The sequence below is a fragment of the Dipodomys ordii genome, unplaced genomic scaffold, assembly GCF_000151885.1.
Source record: "Dipodomys ordii isolate 6190 unplaced genomic scaffold, Dord_2.0 Scaffold3, whole genome shotgun sequence".
In the NCBI taxonomy this organism is placed as follows: domain Eukaryota; kingdom Metazoa; phylum Chordata; class Mammalia; order Rodentia; family Heteromyidae; genus Dipodomys; species Dipodomys ordii.
This window is the reverse complement of record NW_012267219.1, coordinates 22,168,556-22,187,563: the sequence shown is the minus strand read 5'-3', so window position 1 is coordinate 22,187,563 and position 19,008 is coordinate 22,168,556. Positions and strand designations below refer to the sequence as shown.

The following is a 19,008-nucleotide window of genomic DNA, read 5'->3' as shown; positions in this document are numbered from 1 at the left end:
AAGCAAAATAGGAACTTTATTCTTGGATAGACACCCAGTCCTCAAATTTGTATTGTTTCACAGTTCTTTCTTCTTGATGGAGGTGCCCTTTACAGTCTCCAGGTATGGATGCCATCAGTTGCTTAGATCTGAGAAATTCTAATATGACTGAAGTTTTGTTCTTTAGAGGCCCAAGTAATAAAGAAACTACATTTAGAATCATTACTCTCCATGATAGCTCAATTGAGTTTGCATCATACTTTCAATGGTGGCCAAAGATATACATTCTTGCATAGATTGTATGGGAAAAAACAAAAATATCCTTCAGACTTCAAAGTCTTTTTTACAAATGTTTGTAGATTACATTCTAGTGTTCATCTCAACTATAGAGCTTCAGAAGTATATTTTTATAAGGTAAGCATTTTCAATTACATTATAATGATTCTTAGGCTTTGAAATGTGATTTCCTTTGGGATAAGATTGCTTGAAAATGGTTCTTGTTACTACATGTGAAAGTTATTTTAATAATTTTGTTTCTTTTGTTTTGTTCTTTTGTTTTATTTGTTTTGTTTTTGTTGGTGGTCAGATTTGAATTTGGGACCTGGACACTGTCCCTGAGCTCTTTTGCTGAATGCTAGTGGTCTACATTTTGAGCTACAAGGCTACTTCTGGTTTTCTAGTGGCTAATTGGAGATGAGTCTCATGGACTTCCTGTGTGGACTAGGTTTGAACCCTTATAGTCAGATCCCAGCCTCCTTAGTAGCTAGGATTACAGGTGTGAGCCACAGTGCCTGGCATGTTTTAATAACTTTTGAGTGTCATATTTTAACTAAGTTTTGAGTCTACTGCATATTAGGAAGAAATGCTATTGCATGATATGCCAACGATATGCCAACTTCAACCTTCTTTCTTTGCAAAACTTTATAATGCCAAATTTCTTTCATCAGGGCTGGGATGTAGCTCAGTGGCAAAGCGCTTGCCTAGCAAGTGCAGCGTCCTGGGTTCGATCCCCAGTACCAAAAAAGAAAAGACAAAAAAAATACAGTTAAAAAAAAAACCCAAACAAATTTCTTTCATCATCTCCAACTTTTCCCTTGCTTCACACTTAAACCCAATTCTGTGAAAATATATTTTATTGAGTCTTCAATAGAGCACTTCATCTTAAACCTTCATGATTTTTGAGGTGCTAGTGGCCCATACCTACAATCTGAGATCTGAGAAATGAAGTTTGAAGCCAGCTCAAGCAGACAAATTGAAGATACTTACTGCTATAGAAAAGTGCGAAGTGAAGGTTTAGCTTATGTGGTAGAGCAACAATCTTGAGCAGAAAAGTGGAGTGAGAGCAAGAGTTCAAGCCCCAAACTCCTGATATAAGTTACAACTTATTTTTGTTGTTTTGTGAGTAGTAGTTATTTAGTTGAAGATACAATGAATGTATCCTAAAATAATAATATAAAGATATTCTTACATTTTAAATATGAATAAAAATTTTCTCAAGGATAATCATGTATATGTATATCTTTTCACTGAAATATATGGTATCCATACAAAATCAGAGAATTAAGAGAACATTAAGAACATTCCTGGCTCATTTGTGATACAAAATATGCATGAACTTAAAAAATGCACTAAATTTATGAGGTAAAAAGTTATTTTATATTGATATGGAAATTCAAACAGGTTGAAACAGATGAAATAATATTGTGGGATAAGAAAATATTTGCAAAATAATATTGTGAACCATAGCAACTCGTTTAACAAGACAATGAATAAAAATATACAAAAAAAACTACTCCCTGTCTGCATTAGAAAAATATAGAGGTGTACTTTATTATTTTTGTTAGTAATGTGTTTTTACACAGGAGGTTTTACAATTGTGAAAGTTCTCTGCTTTTTTATATTTGATATTAACAACATTTTTAGACATTGCAGGAAAGAATCTAAATGACTGGACAAAATTACTTAATGAGAATCCGAAAATGTCAATCAAGGATACAATTAAATTTACAATTTCCTGCTATATACTTTTACAAATATTTCAAAATAAATGTCATTAATATTGCAGAAAGGAAAGCAACTTTTAAAATGTTTTTAATTATTGTTATAAAGCTGATGTACAGACAGATTGCAGTTTCATTAGTCAGGGAATAAGGACATTTCTTTGTGCACAATGTCACCTCTTTTGTCTCTCCCAGATTTTCTCTCCAGTCTTCACCACAAGTTGTGTAGTTCGCTTTCAACCTAATGCCTACTGAGTACCCAAATCACTCTGATTTCAATACAAATACATATGTACACAATCCTAACAAATAGCTTTCATTTGAGGGAATGATACATGCTTATAATTGATTTAGAGACTATAAAAACACAATCTATATAGTTCATTTTCAGTATAGTGTTTAGTGAGTACCATTGCTTCATTTGTTTACCCTTAGTCCCTCCATTTCTGTGCCCCCTTATCTATCCCAAAGACAGATAAATGAACAAACAGGAGAAAAAGAAAATAAAACAAAAGCCTCCAAAACGTATTTCCATATCCTGGACTAAAAATCAACTTTAAAAAACCATAATGAACCATAGAATTATTACTTTAAAAACTTTTGTGTGTGTATTATTTCCAAATATCTTCACCATAATTAAATATTTTAAATAAAAGTGAGCAAAACAACAAATCAGAATATTAATATGATAAGCATAAATATTTAATATATTGAAACATGATTTAAAGCATAAAAATGGCACCTTCATAAGAAACATTATAAATATACACTACATAATTATAGATGCAGTTTATTGTGTCTAATAAAACCTGTTGAATAGTGTTTCAAAATTACTTTTCTTTCAATTTCCTTTCTAAAATATTGTAAAAGATTATTGTGTGAACTAGTTATGTAGTAGTGAGATTCATATTTTAGAGATGATTAAGAGTATTTCTCATTTGTTACTAGTGGTTCTAGAAGTAGACAAACAAGTTCCAAAAAACTAAAGACAACTGGGGTTTTACTCTATTTCCAATAAGTATTGAAATAAAAGTAAATACTTGTATTCTTTAAAATTAATTCCTTATGAGAATAAAAAGAAATCTGGATATTATTTAAGATTTATTGATTGTAGTGTGCTAATCAGACCCAAATGTAAGCTACCCCTTTCAACATGATGAAAACTAAATTAAACATTTATATGTTGCTATTGTTTAAAAGTACCTGCTTAAGTGGATATGTGGTAAATTACTTTTCTCTCTGTGGTCATGCAGATAACGGGTTCAGCTCTGTCTGGTTATATAATTTAATCAAAACACTTCATGGTTATAATATATTAAAAATGCTAAGTACTGTAGTTTGAAGTGATTACCTGATTAGATTCTGGTTGTTGGAGTCTCTTTTCTACATACAGGTTGCAGGAAAGAATTCTTACTGAATTAATCTAAAATTTTAAACTTAAAATGACATGAATTAACATCTAAAATCTTTTTTTTTTTGGTGGTAATGGGGTTTGAACTTAGAGGCTTTAATTTGCTAGGCATAAGCTGTACCACTTAAGCCATACCTATAACATCTAAAATCTTAAACTTAAAATGGTATGTATTAAATATGACTGTGATGCTTTTTCTTATAAATGTGTTATTGAGCAAATGTTCTTATTCTATCATGTGATGCAGAAATAATTTATTTTATTTTGTTCCTTTACATTTATTTTTGGTAGAGGTGAAACTCAGGGCCTTGTATTTGCTAGGCAAGAATTCCATCACTTAAGTCCAGCACTTATTGCTTTATGTTTCAAGTAGTATTTCATGGTTTTGCCGGGACTAGACTCTGACTACACTCTTAAACTTTGTTTCCTGATAGCTGATTATGTATTTGCACCATCATGCTTAGCAGAAATACATTTTAAATTCTATAATTTACACAATCCCCATTTACAAAACTAACATGCTCAAGAAAATTACAATGGTTTGTTCACCAATTAGCCATATTCTCCAAGAGTAACTAGAGAGTACCACTCTGGGAACCACCATAGTCAATTAATCATCAGTCAGTAAATAACCATTTTTGACCTTCAATTGCTGTTCCTGCTCACTTCAGAATATGTGTAAGTCTTGATATTTTACTTTATAATGTACGATTACATGGAGGAATGAGAGATCGAGGAAGGTGAATGTATAAACATAAATATCTTACTGAAAACCAGATATTTGGTTTTCATGCGATGGCATGAAAAGTTAATTTCATAAGAAAAATGCATTGGAATCCAAGAAAATAATTTAAAGAGAAATATAGAAATAGAACCAGTTTATAAACTAGGCAGGGTTTATAAGTATAAAGTCAGAAAGACTATTGTAATCATTACCATGTATGCTATCATCTAAAGCCAGAGTTGGAAGGAATACTAATTCTTCTTAACTTAGTGATTTGAGGGAGTTATTTACCCTCACCTTGTCTCAGTTCTCTTCATCTATAAATTAATTATAATATTTGCAGCTATTGTTTAGGTGAGTTCTAAAATTTAGGAATGGTGCAAGCCAAGGAACATGCCAAAAGGGCAATAAGTGTGGGAGCTTGGAAGCATTAACTGATTAAATATTTCAAACATGGCAGAAAACGCAATTTATCTATTAAATACAATTGAGAGAACAAGTGCCGAGCATGCTGGGCTGAAAAGGAAAAAATAGCATTAGATATATTGTCAGGGAGTTTATGAATGGAAGTAAAACACTGGGTTAAGAAAAGGAAATAAAAATGAGTAAATGATAAAGCTAGGTAGTGGTGTTAGTTTTTATTTGATTATGGTATGTTGTGTAGGTGGCTTTATGACTAGTATAATGTGTATCTGTTTTTTCCCTGTTTTGTTTTCTGTGGGCAATGTCACTTAAAAGGCTCTTATGTTGAAGGTTTGGTTTGTAGCTGATAGATCCAAACATGAGAGGCGATTGGCTCATGAGGGTGTTAACTTTCCTCATGGATAAATCAGTTCATGAGTTCATAGTTTAATGGGTCACTAGGAGGGAGCTGGATGGAGAAAGGAGTTATTGGGAGGAATATCTTTTAAGGTAGCTCCTCATCCCCTGTCACTTCCTCTGATTCTCTGTGTCCTGACTACCAAGAGATAAACAGCTGTGCTTTATCACATCCTCTATTTTGACACTACTTTACATGGGCCCAGAAATCATGAACCAACCACTCACAGATCAAACCATACGAAACTAAAAGATAAATCATTCCTCATTTGTTTCCTCAGGTATTCAGGAACTAGTCTAAAAAGTCTAACGAACTTTTCAAAGAACACACAGGAAAAACAAAGCAAAACAAATTATACTTGTAAGCATGTTTTCTGCATACACATACACATACACATGTATATATAGTAATCCCCTATTGCATTAAAATTGCAAGATATATGTCTCAACTCCTAGATTTGAATCTATTAGGTAAGATCTGTTTAAAATATTCAATCACAAATCAGGTTATTGAGTCTAAGTTTATATTTTCAACCTTTAGGTTTTTATGTTTGTCGATGTCATTAATTCTACTAGAAAGTAAAAATGCAAAGGTGGGCAAAAGAACATTTTTCTTATTTCCAGTTTTAGGGGTATTTATTCAGATCTAATTCATAGGTTTGCATGGGGCTATGATCACAGGAACTAATTATTTCTGTAAACAATTGACTAAGAGTACTACATTAGTTTAATTTTGGTGAATATTTTGTCTTGTCTTTATTTTTTTATTTGGAACTTTTTTCTATTTATAAAACTATGAATCAATAGTCTATATTTGTTTTGCAGCTGAGGATCATTGGTATAATAAGAAACTAAGTGCCATAACTGACATTAAACAAAGTGTTGCACTTCCGCCAAATTGCATGGCATTCTACAATTCGCTGGAGACGATGCCTTACAAATTATGCATGTGTTTATAGACTCACCGTTCCCATGGCAGTTCCAAATATAGAGCAGGTGCATAACAATGTTTGTCAAGTATAGAAACTCAGAGTTATCAAACTCCTACACCTTCTATGAAATAGATTTTTGACATGATAAAGCATATGCTGGCTGTGGGAAATTTATCACCTTGCATCAGTATTGAATGACCATTACTTTTAAATGTGCTGCCAAGATGCTGAAATTTTGAAAATTACTTGGTTTGAATGATTAATGTAAAATATTCCTTCAAATATTTAGTAATCATTGCCCAATAAAACATGAGTATTGGCGTATTTTGAAAATACATTTTAAAAGGAAGTTTTTGAGTCAGTGAGACTCTAGGGTGCTACTTATATGCAACATGGAATCAAAATTTTTCTTGATGGATGTGAGACAGGACACAAGTGGTAGATCATCATCTTGAGTAAGCTAGCCAAGCAAGAGGGTCAGATCCTGAGTCTTCAAGCTCTGATACTGGTACAAATATATAAACAAAACTATTTATTTTGACTTTAGATGACCAATAGTGGCATGTACCTACAGAAGCTGAGATCCAGAACATCTCTAGAGAAGGCTAAAACCCAATTATTTCAAAGCAGGGAACATCTTACTCATTACTGGTTCTGAAAATATTGTAGAACCACCTAGTACACTGTTATTGCTGATCTAATACTTGCAGCAGTTTCCTAGTCCTTGCCTTCTTCCAGTGACATTCACAGCTCTTCCAGCAATTCCAGCATATAGGTCATGTGTCATCCTTAGCTACGGGCACAGCAGTGATGCTTCCCAACCAGAAAGGGGGACATAGGGACTACTCTAAGATCTTGAGTATATGAAAGGCTTTTTTGTTTTTAGTTTTTGGGGTTTTTTTTCTTGGCTATAGGAGATACTCAGGTTGTATCAACTCAAGAAGAAAATTCGTTCTATTTTGGGTATGGGTAAGAGAGAGAGGGGAGAAAGAGAGGGAAAGAGATAGGAGGAGAGAGAGAGGAAGAGGGAGAGAGAGACAGAGAGAGAGAGAGACAGAGAGAGAGAGTATGTGTCCTGGGCTTGAACTCAGGCCTGGCCACTGTCCTTGAGCATTTTTGCTCAAAATTAGCACTCTACTACTTGAGTCACAGCTCCATTTTCAGCTTTTGGGTGATTAATTGGGGACAAATATCACAAAATTTCCTGCCCAGACTGGTTTCATACCATGGTCCTCAGATCTTAGCCTCCTGTATAACTAGGATTACAGACCTCAACCACCAGCACCTAGCAGAAAACTGTTTTTTTTTAAAAGAAAGGTACAGAAGGTAACATATTCCTTCATACTTTTCTATATGGATGCCCCTTGAAAATTTATTCCTTTATCAGTTGAATGATCCGATTGGGCAAGTTGTGTATATTGCTATCAAAGGCTAATTCATATAATAAAAGTTCTTTTAACAGGTAGTGCTTTTGATTTCCAATTTGACCCACATACCTAAATCATTAAATGTACAAACTTCCCTTGAAGTGTACTGGCTAAAACTTCAAACTTTGGAGCCAGCTCTCTAGATTGAATATGAACCCTTAATCCACTACTAATTAAAGTGAGGACATTCAGTTTGCCTCAGTTTCTTTATCTATAAAATGACATTAAGCTCACCACTGACCTTACATAATCACAACAATTAATGATGTAATATATGTCAGAGTGTGGAACAGTGTGTAGACTATTTATATTTTGATAGTTGCTATCTTTGACATTATATATTTTCAATTGGACAGGACATCCTAAGTTAACCATGATAGCTATTAGTAATTTTATCTAAAGTTGACATTGATAATACCTATTTGCTATTGTATCTAACATAATTTATTAAAACATCATGGTGAAATGAATTGTAATTACACATTTGGAAAATGCAAAGAATATAAATGACAGCTTCTCAAATTATCCAAGTTAAACTCTTCAATATATAGTATAAAATGTTTTAAATAATTTTGACTGTAGTATTCATGTCAAAGAAATGTTACTATTGGTGTGGAGGGGTATTTGTGTATGTGTATGAATGTATATGTGTGTTTGTTGGTCGGTATCTTGAACACAGGGACTGAACACTGTCTGTTAAGGTTTGATTTTGCTCAAGGCTGGAGCTCTACCATTTATGCCACAGCTCCACATTTGATTTTTCTTGGTGATTAATCAGTGCCTTTCTGGCACCCAGCCAGAAAGGTTTGTTTATGTGTGGGAGTGTCTCTGAGGTAGTGTGTGCAATCTATGCATAACTTGACAATAATTGGTATAAGTTACATTGAGTATCCACTTGTCTTTACTTTTTGTGTATTAGGTCCCCATCACTCAGGATGCCAAAAATAGTTTTATTATCCTAAATTTGAACCTAGCTTTTGCTATATAGAATTATCAAATTAAAAATTATAATATTGTTAAGATATCATGAACATCTATCTAAATAACACTATTCAACCTTGAATCATGCTGTGTAAAATACTTTATAAAAGAAATATCACACCTCTGTAGATTTTGAGTAACTCTTTGTAAAATTTTACTCGCTAGATTTGAATATGTAAGTTGTACTGTATATTCTTTTTTTAGGAAATTGACCTAACCTTAACTTCTTGTTACTGGCTTATTCTTGTACCTTTCCTAATTATCTTTTCATCTTAGTAGGGTCAATAAGCAGCATAATTAGCTCACCTAAAATAAAGTTGGTAGCATAGTATAAGCCACTTTTGCTACAAACACATAAACATTATAAATTCTAATTGGTAAGAGATTCTAGAAACCGGGGGAGAATTCTTTAGTGTGTGATTCATGGAGTCAACATGCTTTGAAGGTAAAATATAAGTACATGATAAATGAGTTTGACTTAACTTACAAAACAACCAGTTTCTACTTCAAAAGTCATAAGTCATCATAAATCATATTGTAATATAATTCATTTTATATCATTTGTTTCTTTGCATTCTGTTAAAGAAGTATGATGAAAGACAAAGTTAGTTTAATTTATATTCATGTGAACACAATCTTAACGTTCTTTAAAATATAAATTAGACATCATGAAGCTTTCTCCTTTTCCTTAAGAAAACTATTTTTTTAATATTCTGTAGATATCTGTTCCTAAGCTTACCCACAACCCCTAATGCTCTGCTTTAAATATGTCATGTATTTAAATCCCTCTAAGTCATACATTAATAGTATTAAGGGGTGCAACTTTAACTATGCCTGGCTATAGTCTTTAGAAAGTGAGACTTTGAGAGGAGATCAGAATTGAATAGGCTGATTAGAGTGATTTTCTTGTGACTGGATTTCTGAGGCTTCTTAAGATTTTATGTAGACTTCAGGCAAGGTAATCCTGATCCTACTGCCATGCAAAAGCAAGAAGCACTATCAGCTGACATAGCCTCTTAACTTTGAACTTTTACAACCATGAAGCAAAACAAATCATGTTCCTTTAGAAAATAACCTGCCTTGGTCTTTTGTTATATTCATAGGAAATAGACTTGTACACTCAGACCCTCTGTACTACAAGAGAATGTACTGCCAAATTGTATTTGTGGGGGCATAGGCTCTATCTCAGTGCTAGAGCATACAGTGTTTGTTTACTGTGCTTAAGGCTAGTACTTCATAAACAAATGAACAAACAAACTTTGTATAAACATAGACTACTTCCAAATATCTCTGCTGGTAAAACTCTAGTTCAGAATACTACAGAATCTATCTCCTAGTGTGCGGTAGAAGGTTTCTCATTCAGTCATCTTGCCTTTACTTTTTTCTTCTCTACAGCATAGTCCACAAACACAGCCAGATACACAAAAAGCATAAATCCAGTCATACTCACCTAAAAATTTCCAATAGTTTCCTATTAAAATCCCAACAAAATACACATTCTTTGTTATATTCTGCCAGGCTTTACCTTTCTCCTTGACCTCATTACCTACTGCGTGACTTTCTCCTTTATATCAACAACTCTCAACATTACTATTTTAACCTCAAAGTACATGGACATTCTTTTGAATATACTTCATGAGCTATATTTTTTGTTCTGTTTTAGAATTTTCAGTGTACATCTCAGATTACTGCATTTTTGTTCCTGTTCATAGATTATCTCCTTAAGGAAGTCTCTCCTAAACACTAAATATAAGACACCTTCTCTCATTCCAAGACACTTTCTACCCCTACACCCATCTTATCTTCTTCAGTGCACTTATTACCATTTGATGCTATCTTGATTACATATCTGTGTCTGTACACTTTTCTGTGTATTCTGATATTGCCTTAAGGTAGTATATTCAGACATATCTGGCACCTAGTTGGCAGAAATTGACTGACTAAAAAAAATTAGCTATTTTCAATCCTCAACAAATGTTTACTCTATGACTCCATTACACCTCACCATTCTTATGCTTCCATGGTCCTTTCTCCAGTGTTATGGCCCCCCTCCAAAAATATCATTGAACTCTTATTCATCTCCTCTCTGTTTATAGTCAGAATCTTAACAGTTCTGTATATGCATCATAGCTAACTTCCAAAGAAAAATATAAAGTGCTTTCAGTTGTCTTTGATGATATTTCTTCTTTAAGAACTATTTTTCTGCTTTCTAGATTGGGTATAAAAAGGAAATTAAGATGTTATCCACAGGTGTGTGTGTGTGTGTGTGTGTGTGTGTGCATGTGTGTGTGCATGTGTGTGTGTGTGTGCATGTGTGTGTGTGTGTGTGTGTGTGTTCCCCAGGAATTAGATCTTCAGATCCATAGGTGATCACAACCCCAAAGTGTGTCTCTTATCCAAAAAGAGTAAAATCTAGAAAGCAGATTAATGCTAATCCATCTTTCCTACTTGACACAAAAGTGTTGACAGCAATTCAGTGGACTTCGTTTTTCTTGCAGATCTCCAACTAAAGACATGGAATCAGAAGAGAAGGAAATTGTGGTTTGGGTTTGCCAAGAAGAGAAGATTGTCTGTGGGTTAACTAAACGCACCACCTCCGCTGATGTCATCCAGGCTTTGCTGGAGGAACATGAGACTACCTTGGGGGAAAAACGATTTCTCCTGGGGAAGCCCAGTGATTACTGCATCGTAGAGAAGTGGAGAGGCTCTGAACGCGCCCTCCCTCCGCTGACGAGAATCTTGAAGCTGTGGAAAGCTTGGGGCGATGAGCAGCCGAATATGCAATTTGTTCTGGTTAAAGCAGATGCTTTCCTTCCAGTTCCTTTGTGGAGGACCGCTGAAACAAAATTAGTCCAAAACACCGAAAAACCGTGGGAGCTCAGCCCAGCCACTTACATGAAGACATTACCACCAGACAAACAGAAAAGAATCGTGAGAAAAACTTTCCGGAAGCTGGCTAAAATTAAGCAGGACACGGCGTCTCACGATCGCGATCATATGGAGACATTAGTTCATCTGATCATTTCTCAGGACCATACCATTCATCAGCAAGTGCAGAGGATGAAAGAGCTGGACCTGGAAATTGAAAAGTGTGAAGCAAAATTCCACCTCGACCGGGTAGAAAATAATGGGGAAAATTATGTGCAGGATGCATATTTAATGCCCAGTCTCAGTGAAGTTGAGCGGAAGCTCGACCTGCAGTCAGAGGAAAACCAGATTCTGGAGGACCTGAACGAAAGCGATGACATCGTACAGTTGGAAGAACGGCTGAAGTACTACAGAATGCTCATTGATAAGCTCTCCGCAGAAATAGAGAAAGAGGTCAAGAGTGTCTGCCTAGAAGTCATGGATGATTCCGAAGGGGCAGCCGTCGGTGAAGTGGAAAGTTCTCATCTAGAAAGTGTTAAGTGTGATTTGGAGAAAAGTATGAAAGCTGGTTTGAAAATCCACTCTCACTTGAGTGGCATCCAGAAGGAGATTAAATACAGTGACTCATTGCTTCTGATGAAAGCCAAGGAATATGAACTACTAGCCCAGGAGCTTAATTCGTTTCACATTAGCAACCAAGATGGATGCCAGTTAAAGGAAAACAGAGGGAAGGGATCTGAAGTCCCCACTAACAGTGGAGAGGTCCTGCCCTTGACACAAAGGGTATTTAACACGTATATAAACGATACAGATTCAGACACTGGCATCAGCTCTAACCACAGTCAAGACTCTGAAACAACCGTGGGGGATGTGGTATTATTGTCCACCTAATTCCAGTAGCCTTTACACCTCCATTCATGTTGCTCATCTTTATATAATATAATAGGTAACTCATGATAAAGCTTGTAGTAGTGAAATAAAAGCTAGTAAAATTTGTTGATTTCTGGTGTAAGATTTCCAATGTGGCTTTGATGTTTCCTGGTCCTAGCAGTGAATTGTTTTATAGGAATGTAGTAGAACTTGCTTATCATTACATAACAGAAATAATTCAATAGGGATTATTTGATAATCTTCCATAGCTTCTGCTAGAAAGGAGATATGTAAACTTAAAAACAATTCCAACATTCTTTTTTAAATATTGAAGCTGCACACAAGAAGAATGAAAATTAAAATGTACTACCTTTTTAAAACAGTCAACATTGTACCACTAGAATTTCTATCAAGTATAAGACAGTGATGATGTTGTAACTGTGTTAATGCAAATCTTGTTAATTTAATGCTTAGATTGTAAAACCTATCACATCCATCACTTCCTGACCACATCAACCTTCTTAAGCCTACGTGACAAGTGGCTGTTGGGACTTGTGTAAATCTCAAAAATGGATCAAAGTTGGTATAGATGGGCAAGACAAGTGCTCCATCCAGGCACCATTATTTCTAAAGTAGATTTAAATGATTGAAAGCTATATATAGGATTTTGCTATATAGGCAATAGAGATCTTTGGATAAAACTAATTCTTTTGCAGGTTCATTCTTGGCGTGCATTGCAAAATATAGAAAAAAATCAATACATCATACTTTTGTTCATTTTCACCCTATCTTCATCAGTTGAAGTGATGAAATTTATGGCTTCTTTTGCTTATCTCTCCAGTAGTGCTGTGCATACCAACACCATTATTGCCTCTGAACTTACAAAGTGAAAAGTCTCATGGATAAAAAAATTTTGTTCTATTGTAATCCAATTGTCTTAGTACTTCATCTGAGGTACTTCAAGAAGCTTAGTACTTTAAAATGTTCTAACACTATCTCAAGCATGCTAGTAAAGTTTCAAGAACTTGAATTGGATTATTTTGGTTCTATCTTAACAGTCATCATGTGGTAGAGTACATTTTTTTTTCCAAATTCTATCTATGTCTCTATCATGTTTTTCTTTTCTTGTTCCTTCTGTCTGTTGGAAGTCTGCTTTTCTCCTTCCCTAACATATTGGTCCCTTCTCAGTATGGGATTGTACTTAAGCAATTATCTTTATCATTTTCATTGTAGTCTTAATATTGCTACAGATTGTATTTTTTTCCCCTGTGGTGGACACTTGCCCTGTATGTCAGAATGGGTAAGTAGAAATGCAATATTATATAGTCATAATATATGAATATCCTGATTTTTCTTGCTCATTCCCTTTATGCATATTGTTATGCAGGTTTTATCTCAGTTTTCTTTTTTTAATTTAATTTTATTGAAAAGATGCTGTACAGAGGGGTTAGCGTTTCATGAGCAAGGTAATGAGTACATTTCTTGCCAAACATTGTTACCCCCTTTGCTGTTCTTCCACTAGACTTTCAGGAATCATTTCTATAGTTTGCTATATCAGTTTTCTTTCTTTTCATTTTTAAAGTGTGAACTCATACACCTTTTAAAAATAACCCTATTGTGAATGCAAGTTTCTTGTTACTATTTCTTAAATATTCTTAATTTACTCATTCATTCTCTTATTTTTTTCTCCTATAATTTTTTAAGTTGTCTTTAGGAAGACGTTTTCCATTTGTATTGTGCTATATTTTGGGGGGACCATCTATGTTTTCATTTCTTGTACTAGGACACTTGTAGGTCATCTTTGAATCTGACTGGTAAGAAAAATAGGAATTTATCTTCTATGGAAGAATTATGAAAAACAGTACAGAATTTGTTCTGTTTGACCAGTTGTCATCTATTATTTCTGAAACTACTAGTGTTTTCTGTGGACCTATTATTTACTTCGTTATTTGCATTCTATCATAGGATGTATTTATTTATGCCTTCATCTAACTCCCCTTCTCCAATGGACTTCTATATTGGTTTGTCATATGTCTTTTCAGCTTTACTCATTACTGTCAAATTCTTTGCCCCCTTGCTCAAGTTTTTTTCAAATTGAATTGCTAAATATTAGAGGATTGAAACATTATTTGTGCATTTTGAAACACAATAAATGATGATTCTGCATTTTGAATATAACTATACCTGTTAATAGACTTAAAGCATTAGCAAGTTTCCTATTATAGATTTGGGAGAGAAGGCACTAAATCTTCATATAACTATGTTTTTTTTTCAAAAGACAATTATTTTTATTGACAAAAATTATGTGTAATTATCGGGCTCCATGCAATGTTCCAATACATGTATACATTGAATAATGTTTATATCTGACTAAGATTCAAATTTTAATTTTGTTAATTCACTCAATTGCTAATTTTAAACATTTTAAATATTATATCTTTAAGTCAACTTATAAGCAAATTATAGAATTACAGAATTATAATTCTATATAGAATTATAGAATTGCTTTTAGCACATATAATTACAAGAAAAATACACCATAGAGTTGGGATTGAGGTGGTAGGCATACAAAAGAACTTTGAAATATTCTAAATAATTTTTGCTGTTTTCTTAGTCATAAAGATAACCATCCCATAATTTGTGTGTAGAAGCTACTCTAATCCATTAAATTTTATTTTTATATGTATTTAAATATATACTGTACATCACAAAATATATTTCTGTGGCTACATTTTATAATTTTCCAAAGTAGAGTTATTGTTCTATTAAATGATGTTTTTCTAATGACAAAGGAATAATTTTTCATCCTTAGAGATTTTTTTTAAATATTAGACCTTTTTGATAATGTCTTTATGGTTTAATAACTCTTATGTGACAACTATAAAGTGTATATAATTTATTCTAATTGTAACTGATCCATACTAATAAAAGAAATAATTATTCCATCCCAAATAATATTGTCTTTCTGGGTACTTCACTTGGCTATATTAAAAATAAATTACAAATTAGTTTCAATTATATTATCAGCAAATTAATGACATTTTATGATCAGTTACTATTTTATGATAGTATCGAATACAACAAATAAAATATAACCAAAGTTTATAGAAGATTTCATACATATTTGTCTTAGATTTTGTTAAAAATTTGCCTAGCTTCCATGATGATTCTATGTATGATCACTAGTTTTGTGGAATGAAGTCAATCTAATGTGAAAATGTTTAAGAAACTGAACCCTCAATTAGAATTCATTTGTCACTGCTTTTCTTCAAAGCTTTACTTCTGACCATTTGAAATTATTAACTCACTTAAACAAAAAGAGAATTCACTATTCCATAAATGACTTTGAAGTAATTTCATTAAAAAATTGTAATGCTCAGACGTATAGGAACAATTTTTATTTTATTTCCTTTTGTCAGTTGTGGGGCTTGAACTCTAGACGTGGGCGCTATCCCTGCGCTCTTCAGCTCAAGGGGAGCACTCTACTGCTTGAGCCACAGCACCACTTCCGGTTTTCCGGTGGTTAATTGGAGATAAGAATCTCACAGACTTTTCTGCGTGGGCTGGCTTTGAACCATGATCCTCATATCTCAGCAACCATGATCCTCATATCTCAGCAACCTCAGTAGCTAGGATTACAGGCGTGAGCCACCAGCGCCCGACAAATAGGAACAATTTGACACTATTTTCTTAGTCAATATATCTCAACAGAGAAAATGCCTAGTCGTCCATTGTGTTCATCTAGATTCAACTTTTGTTTCCAACAATCATTAAAATGGAGACTGTATTATTTAATCTCTGTAGTTAATAAGTTAGGCCTAGTAATGACAAAAAAATTCAGTGATTAGCTTTTATCTTTTAGGTCCTAGACTGAGAATCAAACTCAGTACCTTATGTTTGGCACATTGGCTAGTGTTCCAACTGAGCCATGCCTGTAATGCTCTCAGTAGTATCTTAATAACTACTATACACAAAACATGTTATTTTTTTTCATGTGTATTCAGGAGGCTACTAAATCTCCATTAAATACATAAAATAATACACTTGAGTATTGGTATTTGCTTAGGTAAAAGTAGACATCTACTATAAAACAAAAATTATTCGAAAAATGATCAATAGAAAGTAAATCTCCACTCTTACGCCTGTTGCCTAAGCATCTAAATAACTTCCTTCAGACATAAGCAAATATTGATTGCATTTATAAATTGTATGCATATAGATGGTAACTTATGTGTATATGATATACACATGTTTGTCAATAAGTTGCTCACTGTTACTACACACAGTACCCTGAACTTTAATCATTAGATAACATTCTCTTATTGTGAGACGTGGCTTCCGTGGAGTAGACCATACATGTTTCATATGGAGAGTCCTCTTTCCGTTTGATGGCACCCCAGGAGAAATCACACTCATTAGTTATCTTATTCACTTAATTAGTCTTCTCTTCCTGGTATTGAAGTGGCTTCCAAACATTTACTGTGTTACCGTAAATAATATTATCTTGTCAATGAATTTCTATGCATCTTTTTAGAGAAATATTGTCTCAAATGGTCACAAATGTATTTTTAAGAAGAATGGACATTGATGTTTCACAGATGAATATATGGATGTGCATATATATATGTGTATATATGTGTGTATGCATATATATATGTATGTATATATAGTTACTGAGGCTTGAACTCAGGACCTTGAGCTTTCAGTTGCATCGGGCTTTCTACTTCTTAGGCTACACTTTTACTTCCAGCTCTTTGCTGGTTATTTGGAAATTTATCTTGAGAATTTATCTGCTTGGGCTAACTTTGGATCTTGATTCTCCTGAGTAACTAGTATATTAGGTGTGGCATACTAATATTTTTTTTCTTTCTTTTTTTTTGTGGGGCCTGAACTCAGGGCCTGGTCACTGTCTCTGAGCCTCTTTGTGCTCAAGGCTAGCACTCTACCACTTGAACCACAGTACCACTTCCAGTTTTTGAGTGGTTAATTGGAGATAAGAGTCTCATGGGGGGCTGGGAAGGTGGCTCAGTGGTAGAATGCTTGCCTTGAGCTGAAGAGCTGAGGGACAGTGTCCAGGCCCAGAGTACAGGCCTAACCACCAACTCCCCCTATCCAAAAAATAAACCCAAAAAACAAAAAAAAAAAAAGAGTCTCACAGGGACTTTTCTGCCCTGGGTGGCTTTGAAACATGATCCTCAGATCTCAGTATCCTGAGTAGCTAAGATTAAAGGCTTGAGTCACTGGTCTTGGCTTTTTTTGTCATTCTTAAGAGGACTTTCACACTGCAGCTAATTTTAAAATAAATTTATCCCTCATTTTATAGTGAATTTATATTTTTAGTTTGCAAGTTTTGAACCACCTATAATTAACTTTTTACAATGTCTAAAATAAAAAAATAACTAATTTGTTTAAACAATTACAAATTATTTGAAACATTTACTGAAAATATTCCACTATTTAAAATACCATCATTTGTATTAAAGATATTTTAATAATACATCATATTAATATCTTATTTAAAATTATATTTCAAACATCATACTTTTGTATTATGCTAATACAAGAAAACGTTTATATTATTAACATTAATATACTTAAGATAGTAAGTATTTTCTTACTCACATCTCATTTCTTTATCTTTGGTAGAGCAAACTCAGGGTTAAAATAAAATAGCATAAAGACTTACAAAAAAGGAAGTTAAGCTAAAACGTCTGCCTCTCCCAACATGTTTATTCATCTCTTAGCATTCTTTCCTCAGTACAGCTTTAGTGGGGCTATAATATTGTTAGCCTTAAAAGATAAAACAACCATGAATGTTAGCTAAATAATATATGACCAAGATTGTGTATCCAGGATAGAAAAAATTGTCCTGGAAACAAAGTGGATAGAAAATGATTTATTTTTATCTTTCTAGTGTTTAATAGAGATTACTATTTAATATTTATCAATAAATGTTACTGAAAATAGACATGGGAAGAGAGGGAGAGCATAGTTCCTGGAATACAAATTTTCTATATATACCAAAGCTTAAGAATTAAATAAAAGTTTCATTTCTTTCTTTTTTTTTGGGGGGGGGTCCGGTCGTGGGACCTGAACTCTGGGCCTGGGCACTGTCCCTCAGCTCTTCAGCCTACCACTTGAGCCACAGTGCTCCTTCCGGCTTTTTTCTTTTTGCTTATGTGGTGCTGAGGAATTGAACCCAGGGCCTCAGGCATGCAAGGCAAGTGCTCTACCCCTGAGCCACCTTCCCAGCCCAAAAGTTTCATTTCTATACATGGGTAAAATATTGCTGTTATATTGGAAATGAGTCCTGTCTCTGCTTTCTGTTTCTCTAAGTTACCAAAACATACTGTCACTTGTATGTATATATGGTCAAATTGATTTTTTTATTTCAATTCTTAATTAAATATGTTTTTCTCATTTTAAATAGCACTTGGTATACTCCATAAAATAAAGTTAAGATAGTTTTATAGCATTACTAAGTGAAATAGAACTGTGTGCCATAGCTTAGTCTATAATCCTAGCTAGTCAGTTTAAAGTCAGTTTAGAAAGAAAGTTTCAAAGAGTTCATCTGTTATCTCAGGTACTCAGGAAAATTGCTTTCCAAGATGGCCTGGACACAAAACAGTAAGAACAAATAGATCTAGAGATGTGTTTTAAGTAGTAATACGCCTTCCCAGCTAGTACAAGGTTATGAGTTCAAACCCCAGTACTACTTAAAAATAAATGGAAACCATTTGAGATGTTAACAACTTTTACAGATGTGAACTTTACATGAACATGTTCTATTAAGGGTAAATCTATGACACAGTGATAGTTCATTTTTTTCTACTTTTTTAACAAAACAGTTTAATTTATCTTTAAAATAAAGTGCCCAAGATGGAAAGTGGTGTATCAAACTAGAGATTATTTTCCAAAGGACTAGAAAGTACACAAATATCTGATAATGGGAGAAATAGCAATTTGACTTGGGAAAGGGATTTTAATGCTCTCTGGG

General features: G+C 33.7%; 1 protein-coding gene across 1 annotated transcript in view; it reads left to right on the top strand.

The window, feature by feature from the left end:
- Rassf9 (Ras association (RalGDS/AF-6) domain family (N-terminal) member 9) overlaps window positions 1–13,143 on the top strand; it is a 32,030-nt gene extending 18,887 nt beyond the window's left edge. The window contains exon 2 of the mRNA XM_013019879.1: window positions 10,772–13,143. Within this exon, the coding sequence (XP_012875333.1) occupies window positions 10,772–12,032 (1,261 nt within the window). The 3' untranslated portion in view covers window positions 12,033–13,143. The remainder of the gene's footprint in view (window positions 1–10,771) is intronic.
- The last annotated feature ends 5,865 nt before the right edge of the window (window positions 13,144–19,008 follow it).